General features: G+C 40.8%; 1 protein-coding gene and 1 long non-coding RNA gene across 2 annotated transcripts in view; one reads left to right on the forward strand and one right to left on the reverse strand.

Annotated features, from left to right (window-relative positions):
• Positions 1-8,450, forward strand: part of LOC138742859 (uncharacterized) — a 32,996-nt gene extending 24,546 nt beyond the window's left edge. The window contains exon 4 of the long non-coding RNA XR_011344457.1: positions 8,307-8,450. This is a non-coding gene — a long non-coding RNA (uncharacterized lncRNA). The remainder of the gene's footprint in view (positions 1-8,306) is intronic.
• LOC138742921 (protein Wnt-8-like) lies at positions 4,181-6,910 on the reverse strand. Its single transcript, XM_069897801.1, has 5 exons — positions 6,881-6,910; positions 6,359-6,497; positions 6,127-6,252; positions 5,822-5,964; positions 4,181-4,744 (listed from the first exon to the last, which is right to left on the reverse strand). Exons 1-5 carry the CDS (start codon positions 6,893-6,895, stop codon positions 4,181-4,183), a joined length of 987 nt encoding a protein of 328 aa, XP_069753902.1. The 5' UTR covers positions 6,896-6,910.
• Positions 8,451-12,623: the final 4,173 nt, after the last annotated feature.

Consider the following 12,623-nt stretch of genomic DNA (forward strand, 5'->3'; position numbering starts at 1 on the left):
GATGTTGTCGTCTATATACCAGAGAAAGAATTGAGGGGTCTTTCCAGGCTTGCAGCATGGTTTGCTCCACAAAGCCCAGAAACAGGCAGGCATAGCTGGGACCCATGCAGGTACACATGGCTACTCCTTTGATTTGGAGGAAGTGGGATGAGTTAAAGGAGAAGTTATTTAGAGTGAGGACAAGTTCTTCCAGATGGAGGAGGGTATTGGTAGAGGGTGATTTGTCAGGTCTTTGGTCCAGGAAGAAGTGAAGTGCTTTCAGACCTGTGTGGGGGATAGAAATATAAAGGGATTGGACATCTTTTGTGAAGATGAGGCCGTCCAGTTCGGGGAATTTGAAGTCATTGAGGAGATGGAGGCATGTGAGGTGTCACAGATGTAGGTGGGGAGGGTTTAGACCAGGGAAGATAAAGTCAAGGCAAGATGAAACTAGTTTGGTGGGGCAAGAGCAAGAAGAAACAATGGGTCTACCCAGATGGTTGGGTTTGTGTATCTTGGGTAGAGGGTAAAAACGGGCAGTGTCAAGGTGAGAGTGAATGAGGTTTGAGGCCATGGAGGGGAGGTGACGAGAGATGATGAGGTTGGAGACAATGGCTTGATATGGAGTGGTGGGGTCCTGTGTGAGGGATCAATAGGAGGAGGTGTCAGAGCTGCCAACTGCCCTTGGCAAGGTAGAGGTCAGAACATCAGACCACAACTGCAACACCCTTGTCTGTGGGTTTAATGCAAGGTTGGGATTGTTGCAGAGAGTGGAGGGCAGAGTATTCTGATGAGGTGAGGTTGGAATATGAGATGGGGTTGGTAAAGTTGAGATGGTTGATGTGTCAGCAGCAGTTGGAAATAAAAATGTCCAGAGTGGGCATCTGCCCAGGAAGAGGAAGACTGCTTGAAGCGGGAGAAAAGATATAGGGTGTGGAATGGAGAGTTACAGCCATGGAAATGAGCCTGGAGGCAGAGGTGATGGAAGAAGAGTTTGGTATCGTGGTGTGAGCAGAACTCATTGAAGTGTAGGCGGAGGGGGAATGAAGGTGAGGCCTCTACTGAGGTCAGAGGGGATAGTAAAATCCAAGTAGGGGTTAGAGTGGAGATCGGTATTATGGAGGGTTGGGGAGGTCAGAGGGTGGAGATGGAAGGTGAGGGAAATTTGAGGGAGGAAGGGGGTGTTGGCAGAGGAGGGGGATGGGGGAGATCAGAGGTAGGAAGTCAGAGGGGGAGGTAGAGGGGAAGGTCTGGGGTAGTCGGGGAGCGTGAAAGATGAGATCTGAGGGTTCAGGAGAGGAGATGGAGTAGGGAGAGGTGTAAGAGGATAGGGAAAGAGTAGTGAAGGGGATAAGTAAGTGGGATCCAGTAGCGAGGTCAGGACTCTGAGCCCACTCATGTGCCCACGTGTCTGTCCTTGGCCTTGTGTACTATCCCATCCAGACCACCCACAGATTGGAGGAACACCCTATTTTACATGGCCCTCTCCAGCCAGATGGCATTAACATTTGACTTTACTGCTTTCCATTAAACCTGCTTGCCTTTTCTTTCTCCTCACCCTTTCCAGTCTTCCCACTCCTCCCCTTTATTGCTGCTGAACCCTCCCTCCTTACTCCACCCCCTCCCTCCAACCACTCTTGTTTGGACACCTGCCAGCATTTTCTCACACTTTAATGGGCTCAAACCCAAAATGTCAGTTATGTATTTTTGCTACATAAAGGACAATGTTTGACTTGCTGAACTTCTCCAGCATTTTATGTTTTCAAGTCAGTATTCTTTCCACAGTACAACTGCAGAATATTTGACAACATCCCAAATCGCTTCCAAGTTTTCAGAAAATAGAGGCGTGTGTGATTTTTATTTACCCAGTTGCCTTGACAGTTAAGAGACCAGGTATACAAGTACTTGGTTAGACTGATCAAGAAAATCAACATGGCTTGGTGTGTGGAAGGTTGTCTAATCAATTTAGAATTTTTCAAGGTGGTTACCATGTTTTCTGTACTGCATGGACTGGTAAGAACTTGAGCAGAATCCTGCATGGGAGGTTGGTCAAGAAGATACAGTCACTTGGTTTCCAGGATGAATTAAACATTGACTTCTGCAAAACCAATCAGTGGTAATAGAGGATTGCCTCTCTGAGAGCCATGTGACTAGTAGTGTGGCTAAGGGATTGTCACCTACATCAATTATATGGATGATAATGTAGTCATTTGGATCAGCAAATTTGTAGCATGACCAGGACCAGCTGGAAAAATAGGATGCAAAGAGGCTGATGGAATTTAATGTGGGAGGACAAATCAGGATAAGACTTGCATGATAAGCAGTAGGGAATTGAGTTCAGCAGAACAGAAGGATCTGGGACTATAGATACACAAACTCTCAAAATTGGCATCACAGGTATTCATTTTTAAAAAAATCTACGGTACAGGAGAAGTTGATTATGACCATTGAAATCTGTGCCACTCATTTCCACCCAATTAACCTACCAACCTCATACATTTGAGGATGGGAGAAAACTGTAGCATCTGTTTATTGACCTCCTGCATTCCCTTTGGGTCTTCTCAAATCCCAAAGGCACACCGGAACATTAATTGAACACTTTGATGATCCTTAATGGTGGGAAGAATGAGAGGGTAGTTGATGGGCAGGTGTATGAGATCCAGCATGAACCAACAGGTTTCCTTGTGTCCTACATATTCCTGAAGTAATTTAAATCACAAGATCTAAATCAAATACAATAGTTGGTGCAAAAAATTAAATTTTAGGATAAACGGGTACCCAGAACAAACCAGTTCACCCAAACCCCAGCAGCCTCATCTGACAACATTCCTTTCTCTCATCACTTGATGAGCAGAACACATCTCCAGACTTAGTAATACCCCAAAATTCACATCCTTAACCAATCTTTCACCTCCAATCCAGTGCCAGGATATTATTAAATCCCACCTCCAACAAGCTTTTGGGAATTGCTACTGGTCTGTTTTATTATTATTCACTAAGTAGTCATAAAGCATGGAAACAGGCCCTTCAGCCCAAAATAGCCCACCCACATCTGCTTGCATTGGCCCATTCCCCTCAACCTATCCCATCCATGTATTCAATATTTCTTCAAATATTGCAACAGTACCTGCCTCAATTACCTCCTCCTTTAGCTTGTTTCACATACCCAGCAGCTGTTGTTCAAGTCTACACCTCAGTTTCCTATTAAATCTCTCCCCTTAAACCTATATCCTCTGCTTCTCAATTCCCCAACTCTGGGTAAAGTCTACTCATTCACCCAATCTATTCCTCATGATTTTGTTCACCTCCATGAGCTTGGTCTTCATGCACCTGCCTAACTTCTCTCTATAGCTCAGACCCACCAGTCCTGGTAACTCTTCTCTACACCCTCTCCAGCTTGATAACATTTAGTTCTACAAAATTGAACAATACTTCAAATGTTGTCTCACCAACGTCTTGTGCAACTGCAACATGACCTTCTATACTCACTCTGACTGATGAAAGCCAATGTGCCCTACTCTGCAGCACTCCAGATAATGTAATTTCCTGGAAATTAATAATATTTTTTCTTCAGATTTCAAATGTCATCAAGCAGATCGAAGTGTCACAGATCTAGGCAAGTTGGTTGAAATAAAATAGATTTATTGGATACATTGGTAATCTTATTACATTAAATGTTGGGAACATGCGCACTACAAAATTGGACAATTTTAAAGATAGCAGTGCCAGTGATCGGGAGTCAAACAAATCAGTTGAAGTGAGAATAATCTCCTTCGCTCTATAGAATCAAGCATCAGAAGTTCTGATCAGTTAGGCGTTTATGTGCAGTTTCCATTAGTGCAAACGTTTCTGAACCAGTGCAAAAAAAGTTACTTATAAGTGCATAAAACGTGCAGAAACAAGTTCTTTGAAATTCTACTTCTACCTTCACAAAAAACTGCTCAATTCAAAGTATTCAAATATGCAACTATTAACCATGTAGAAGACAAAATATCCACAAAGTTACTCGTATGCAATTAAATAATCCCGGGTTTGAACGTTTCTCAATTAAAAATCCTAAATATTGGTGCCAAAGATTTACAAGAATGTGTAAACTGATTCAAGTTTTAAGATATGAATACACCAGTTCCAGATGTTCATCCCATTTGTTCAATTCGCTAATTACAAAGTCTATTAAATCGGTGGAGAGTTTACGCCTCGTTCACCAACTCCTAGCTCGATTTTTACGCTTATTATTGTTGAAAGATCTATTTTTTTCTCGCTGGGAGCAATAATATTTAGTTACGATTTGTTTGCATTGCTCACACTTAACTGTGCAACACCAGTGGAATTTGCAGTTGCAACTGCTTATTATCTCCGTTTTCTTCACCTCCGGCCGGAGCCCGCACTCTCCGCATAACCGTCTGCAGCTCCTCCTCTCCCATTGGGAGAGGTTCTTACTACCGTGGAGACATTCTCTTCCTTCTGTTCCCTGCAGACCGAGCGAGGCGTTACGGACGCAGTAATCTGGCGAGACTTCCAAGTAGACCAGTTCTGTTTGTGGCACTGCGCTGAACGCGTCCGCAATTGCTGCACGGTTGTCTGCGCTGTTCCCGCCTTTCATCCGCCGCTTTTCCAAATCTATCTTCACAGCTTGTTCGTGTTTCACCTTCAGGAAGTTCCCAATATCTCGAAAAGCAGCCAACTGGAGCCAACATGTCTGGATGCTGCAGCTCCCCGACACCCCATGACACTTGCAAGTTCGCTTCATCGTTTCTTTGACAGCCTACAGAATCAACATCGAAATTAAATCTCACACGCAATTCGTATCCAGTTGTGTTTGTGTCATCAGTGCCCACATTAGGTTAATATTAGTGACATCATATCTCACGCCTGCCCTGAATACAGCACGTTATCAATTCCGACAATTAGTCGCCTACTTCGAAGGAATGTTCATTTTGACCAAAAAGATGCGTAGTAATTTACCAAGTGAATATTATTTACACGATTTGATGATTCATCCCATGACGCAGCGATCAATCTGGATCCCAATTCTAGATCAGTGCTCGATGGATCCAATAAACGATTGAAACCCTGTGGACAACTTATTTTGTCCTCAGCAAACCTTTATTCCAAATTCCCGGACCTCCAGACTGGAGGTTCCATCTGGTCTTGCGGAATTCAATGTTTAAAAATGCTCAACGGGTCCGTGGAAAGAGAAGCACAAGAACTTTATTCGGACACTGCTGACTGATCACTAAAAAATATTTTGAATATGGTACAGTTTAAAAAAAAAAGTTGTGTAATACGGCTTAAGACAACAAAAAATTACAAGTTTTCTTTTCCCTTCCAAGACCGTGGAAAGTCCAACAGTGTAAATCAGCAAAGAACAACCGCTGCCGTTTGCTCGCGGATATTCCTCTCACGGAGGGAGAGTGACCAAGATCGCGTCTATGCAAGGAGGGTGGAGAGAAGTAGGTATATTTTACAATGCTGAGAGTGGAATATTGTGAAAACGTGTGGTCCAGAAAGAGAGGATGAAACCGCACCTCCAACTTCTCCAAAGCATTGTTTTTTTTTGTCCCGATTAGGAACAGTACAAATGACCATTCCTCACGTAGAGGGTCTAAATCCCGTTGTGTTTGCATTGTTATTGATGCTTAAGTACAGGCTATCCATCACTCGTTAACAGATTGGATCACAGTAGAAAGGATGGACACTTTTCCTAGCTTTGGGGGAAGTACAACGGAATACACGCCTCCGCAGATGGCTTGAATTTCTCACTCACCTCCACGACTCCGTTTGTGTGGAACATTTTTAAAATTGTGAAAATACTATAGGTTCACTCTATCCATATACGTACTCGTCTTCCCGCCTCGTTGTTGTGGAGGTTCATGGCGGCTCTGGAATCTTGTCCAGTCTCCAGGGCATCGACAAACTGTTTGGAAATCCGTTCCCCAAATTCAATATTATCACCGCATCCTCCCCAAATCCAGCCCCGACCACCTGAAAAATATGCAGGCACGTCATCATTGAAATCGATACAAAATAGCCTTTCAGCATTTTGTTTGGTTTTAAGCGAAAGTGTGTTAAAAGCAGGCACTTTCTTCCTCAAGAAGAATTTCAGACGCAAACAATTTAAAGATTCTTCAAGGGTTGGCAACCTACCAGCCTGTCCGCTTCTCGATTCATCGCATCCACAGTTATCGAAGTCCCCCAGGCTGCAGTTTCTTGTCAGGGTGTACATGACACCTGCAGAACTTATCGCATGCACAAAAGAGGTTTCTCTCGTGGCTAATAAAAGGGCATTAAATTGATAGCGTTTATTTTCTAATTAACTGTCCTTATCGGTTTTAAAAAAGTTTCCCCGAGAACTACGCGGTGGGTACACGGTCCTTACCGCTGCGAAGGCCATTATGTGTCGAGAGTTGCAGCGCGCTCTCTGGACAATTCCAGCGGTCCCAGGCGAACTGGTGCTTACATTCCTCAATCCCAGATTCCGCTCCAACAGCCACACTGCTGGAATAGGTCAGAAACGCCTGAAAGAAAAAGGATCCACAGATATTTCAGCTAATGATTTAGTAACACCCTGTGAAGTTCTACAGACAATAGCTTCTGGGAGAATTACTACAGATACTCCACTCGGTTTTGTTTTAAATTCTTAGAAATTGCAAGAAACCTAAACAATCGATAGTTACTTGTATTGTGGAGAATCTTTCACTAACTAAAAATCAAAGCGTTAGGGGTCGCCAGTAATTAGTGGAATGTGGCTGCACCTGTGAATATACGGGTTCAAATGCCACATTGTTTCAACGTGGACACATGTACAAATGACCAACTTTCAAAAAACCACGAACACTAAAGAGAAACTAAAGTTTAAACGAATTTTTAAAATGCTGATCTGTTAAATAACGTCGCTCACCTTCGGCCCGGTCATCAAGAAGTTGCTTACCGACCTATAACGAGAATATGAGAACATTGAAGCGGGTCACTTTGAATATTACACCGTCCCCTCACATGTTGAAATAAAACGTTAACTTCCTGTGAAATAAGCTTACCACGATGCGGTTGGCGAAGGAGTATTGCAGACAATCACCAAACAAGCAATTACTTGTGCGAATTCCATAATAACGGTGCCCGTAGTTTCACTAACTTTTAATACCTCGAGACTCAATTCAACTCGGAGGGAGTTGCTGCACCCTTTATAAGGGGTTAGTCGAAATACTTCTGTTGTAAATGAACCAGTTCGGAACCGAGCACTGTGTAAACATAGACTGCAACCAATGGTAGACTAGAAAGGCGGAATAATGAATTTCAAAAGAGCTGTTGTTTGCGCCAATAGTTATATATTGAATTTAGTTAACCTTATGCCTTTCGTATTTAATCATTGAGAGATAATTATTTCAACCTTAAAACATTGTAGTTTTGTATATATATTAAATATCTTAATCGTGTCAATTAGTGATACACAATTTACACATTACTTTCTCCTAATTAACTTTACTAGAAATATAGTTCATTGGGAATTAGCGCATAGACGATTCATTTGAATTGTATTGGCGAGTGAGTGGAGTTGTGAATCGCTTGCTTCAGTTTCGATGGCATTGTAACGGCTTTGTTCTACCGAAGAGGATTTGGGAATCTACATTAGAGACAAGAGTCTGTAGAAGTTGGAATCTGCGGCCAAAAAAGCAACTGCTGCAGAAACCCGCTGAGTTCCTCCGGCAGTTCGCTTTTTAAAAAAATCTATATTATAGTATACTACCGTCTGACTAAAGCAGAATGCTCGAATTTTGTATATTTTCCGGTTTAATCCTTTACACAAGCTTATTTTGAATGGAAAATATTGAATTTCCAAATACAATATCGACATTTTGCAATAATTTCCTGAAAAAAGGCCCATTTTAGATGGTTGAAGCATTCAACTCAGAATCTGGTGCCAAACAGGGGTATTCAGAATGTAGCACCAAGATATCGGATAAATTGGTTTGTCTATTCAAGCGAATTTCAATCGTCGTATAGCTCAGTTAAAAGATTTCCGCATGCGGGGATCGAACACTTTTCCCCAATCAAAAAATAAAGCAATTGGCTGTTCATTAAGGAACTGATAATGTAATTTCCAAAATTTGGTTGCGAGTTTCGGGACTTTGAGAAGATAACGTTACATCAATGGTTTAGTTGCTCTCATTTTTGAAAGATATGCCATGCACTTTTGTAATTTTTCATATGGGTGCCTCATCATTATGGCAATACATTGACGAATTAAGGTATAATGGTTATCCAAGATAATTCAAGGATTGCAATGAAAGACTATCGACCTGACTCATCACTGTTGCTTCTCCCCACAGAAACTGCCCGACCTGCTTATATCTAAGATTCTTCAAATGCGATTTAAATTTTAGCAAGCGGGGCGAGACTATTCGCAGTAGTCTCACACAATTTGACTTCCCGCTGGCTTCCACATAACTGTGGTTCACATGAAAGCAATTAAAACGCTATACAATTAATAAAATTGCAGACTCTTATCATGTTTCTACTATGAACAATGAGTAGCGGGACGGCAGGTTTAATGGGTTAACATGCTTCGTTTCGTGAAAACTAAGACCATCTACATTTTTTTTCGGAGTTGTTAAAGATCGGCCGCACCTGGTCTTCTGAAAATACGAATGGCATTTCAATAGGTATTAGGTTAGCAGTGATATACATCGTCAGGCTGCCGCTGATTTGATAAACCGTCTCCCGGGATCTCGTCCCTCGAAGATATACCTCCAAACATACTCGCTTTCAATTCCTTCAACCACCGAGAGTACCAACTTGTGATCATACTATGTCTAGTCTTCGTGTCATTTTTACACACACAACACCCAGATTAACCCCTATCAAGGGGGTTGACGTAAATTGCGTTTTCAACATCCAACACAAGACTTCAAGAAACGTCTTTACTTTTAAAGGAAACGCGTTGACTTGTAACTTCAAATAAGCTGTTATTGAAAGTTTCTATTTTTGATTGGAACCTCCAAAAGAAACTAGTTTAGAATTCTGATAAATGTAATGAAAACGATGGATTTTTAAAACAATAAATATATACTGGGGAAGTTACCGCAGATAAATATCTTACCACTAACAATAAATTGACTTTTAAAAAAATACGTAGTGTGAAATTATACCAAACATGTTTCAAGTTTTATTTGAAAAAAATGTTCACTAACTGCCACACTTCCGTCAACTTCTAAATCAAATCCAATGAAGGCCAAAGGAAATTAATTCTTTTTTTTTTTAAAGGTTGCATCGCATGGTGAAAAATTGAATTCAGGATCAAAACATTGGCGTCATTCCTCAAGGAATATGTCATATTTGTACATTGAATCTAACTAATTCAAAATAGTCCTTCCTTCAGATTATCTACCTCAAGGTAAACCAATAACGCCTTTATTAGGACTCGAATTTCCTTCTACACAGTAGAATTTGTACTCTGAACAAGAAGGACAAAAGTTACCACCTGGACGACCTCTTGGTTGGCCAAAGATTATCTACACGATATCAATTTGGAAGTCATCGTATTTATGGGTTATTTACTGAAAAACTTTATAATTAATTCTTCGGATCGTTGACGGGCCACAGTTTTCAACAGAAAGCTAGTTTTCTTGTAGGTTCAAGATGCTGCCGAAGTAAACAAGATCCAGGTTCCCTTTCATTACAAGCAGGTGTGCACATTTAATTTCAAACCCGAAATCCGCCATTAGAAATAGTTTCCGCATTTCCATTATAGTCTGGTTTCAGACTTAATCTATGCCATTTCATCCTACTTTCACCCCATCACTTCTCAAATAGTAGGACCAAGACACTTATGAACATGGGTTTTCAAATAACTGGAGGTCCCATCCCCTTTAAGATCCAAAGTAACCATATGATGAACTGGAGAAATAATGAGTCCCGCCGAGTTTATCCCGCTGCTTCACTATCTCAATGGGATTTCACTGTACTCAACAGCTATATCTCCTAATATTATAATAGAACTACGTTCAAACTACGAAAACGCCTCCAAACGCTAGGTCACTAGATTCGATAAAAACATATTTCAACACATAACCACTGTCGGGCAAAATACATCACCCAGGTCTTGAAACACTCATTCCACCTTTCTAGGGTAGTCGTCAACCACTTTGATCAGACATAAGCGATGCTTGCCTTTAAATGCACATAATTTATTAGCTTGTCTTTTTAAAAACAATCCTTAAACTGGTTATCAGTTATAGTATCAAGATTAATTAAGAGTAAAAAGGCTTTGAGATAAGAGCAGAAAAAATGTTTTAGAAGCTTACAATATTGTCAAACAGCTCGCATTTCTGAGTGGACCCAGACTCTATTTCATAGGTTTAAAAGTAGGCAAATAACTTGCATTGAAATTTGAATGTGCAGGGGCGGGTTCACGCAGCTGACTCCAGTTCAGATGAAATGCATACCTCGTGTTGAGGTTGAATGAGGAAAGATTCGCCTTTGCGTTGAATGTACAGGGTTCCAAATTTTTTTTTAGAAACACAGAAATTATGGATTTTAGATTTTAAAATTTAGACAGAATGTTTCACTAAAGATGGATAAATAACCTAGTTGGGATGGATGTGCTTCCAGTACAGCAGATTCCAGTAATTTATAAAAAAACAAAATGACAATCACCACATCAAACAAAAACTATAAACCCATTCCATAATTAATTATGATGAACTGCACGGTTCCAACAAATTTTACAATGGACCCTCGATTTGTTTGAATTATCGGTATGTTATTTTCCACCACAGCATTTTGTGGTTAATCTTTGTAAACACTTAATTCAAGCTCCGTTGCAAGATATTACGTCAATTTAAAGACGATGGTGATTGATTTGAATTTTAAGTCATTTTCGTTTTAAATTACTCGATTTTGATACTTGTAATTGGTAATTGAAACTCCTCTGTTCCAAGCTTTTAAAATTCTAATTATTTTTCCATATTGGTATACAAGAGTTTATTGATACCTTTTTTGAACGAGACTCGGCACTTACTTTGATTGTGAGGGTCAATTACAAGTCGGCGAGGAACTCGCCGTTTGAAACTAATTAGAGACGCCAAGCCTTCAGGGCATCAAGCGAATTGTAGATCCTGAAAGGCCCAAATGTGTCTCAAACCACACTTTAAAAAAAACGTGTGAATTTTCTGTTCTAATCCTGTTAAAGCAAAGAAATTCTCTCGACGTTAACATAAACTGTTCAAACGAGTCAAGGGACAAATGGACAGAATACAAACAACTGAATTTAAATATGATAGATATCTACCGGATCTTTCCAAATTGATTGTGCGGGGCTGGCTCTGTTTGTAGTTAAGTTCAATAAAAGACACGAAGAATTGCGTTCTTGCGGAGAACGAATCTGCAACGTACATTGACTGGTCTGTCCCAACATTTGAATTGGTAAAATGTAAATGTTAATAAGTATTGATAGGTATTCTTTTATATTTTATTCAGATTTTGACGAGTTAAATACTCAAATTAATAATTCATTAAATATTTTCGATATCTATAAAAAGTCTGTCGCTAGTATTATTGAATATTCAAAAGTAAGATCCAAGAGTTCAAACATGAGTTGTAATGCTGAACTATTTTAATTCCATCCAGCTGCTGTTAGATTCTACAGGTAATAATGAATTTATCCGCCGATTGTTTTTCTCAAGAGACCATCAAACAATCATCTCCAGCTATAGATAACACAATATGCGTAGTTGTATAGTATTATGCATAGAAAGTGGTCGGGTCATGACGATATTAAAGGAGCCCGCAGATGGCTCGAATCTGAAGCCAAACACAATCTGCTGGAGGAACACTCAGCAGGTCAAGCGGGATCAGTATGAGGAAAAGAATGGGTGGTCGATAGGTTCTCAGCAGCATTGCAGCTTGTAACTGGCTTGGGGTTGCTTCCGTTTTGGAGCCATATTTTTGTTTTATCCAGTTTCCTGTCCAGCCCAGGCATTAGGGTTTGTTGATTTACGAGTTCGGAGACTCGGTACATGTTTTAACATCACAAGTTTAAGACCCAATGTAAGCATTTGAGGATTTTACCTACAATATTGCTGTTGGATGCTTTCGTTTGGATGAGGTGTTAAACAGCGACTCCATGTGACAGACACAAGACTCTGCAAGTAAAACACAAATGCTGGAGGAACACAGCAGGTCCAGCAGCATCCATAGGAGGTAAAAATATAAAACCGATGTTTCAGTCTTGAGCTCTTCGTAAAGGGTATGAGTAAAAAGCAGACAGAAGCCTGAATTAAAAGGTTGGGGCAAAGAGGAATGGGCAAGGGGTGGAGTCAGGGGTACAGTGTTAATTTTTTAGGTGCTGGAACTTACCAAAAATGGCAACAAGGTGGTTTTGTGATACCTGGCCTTCGTGGCCGCCATATATAATTGAAAGCAAACAATAGGTCAAGAAAGGAGGTCAACCGGTCATGGAAGAAACGGGTACCTTGTATGAAATGGATGGCCACTGGGAGATCCCCACTATTGGAATGGACAGAGCTGAGGTGCTCAAGGAAGTGAAATCTCAGTCTGTGACCAGTTTCTCTGTAACAGAGCACCATATGCGAGGGAGATGGAGGAATTGAGAGAAAGGAATGGAATTCTTACAGGGAACAGGGAGT

The sequence above is a fragment of the Narcine bancroftii genome, chromosome 9, assembly GCF_036971445.1.
Source record: "Narcine bancroftii isolate sNarBan1 chromosome 9, sNarBan1.hap1, whole genome shotgun sequence".
NCBI lineage: Eukaryota > Metazoa > Chordata > Chondrichthyes > Torpediniformes > Narcinidae > Narcine > Narcine bancroftii.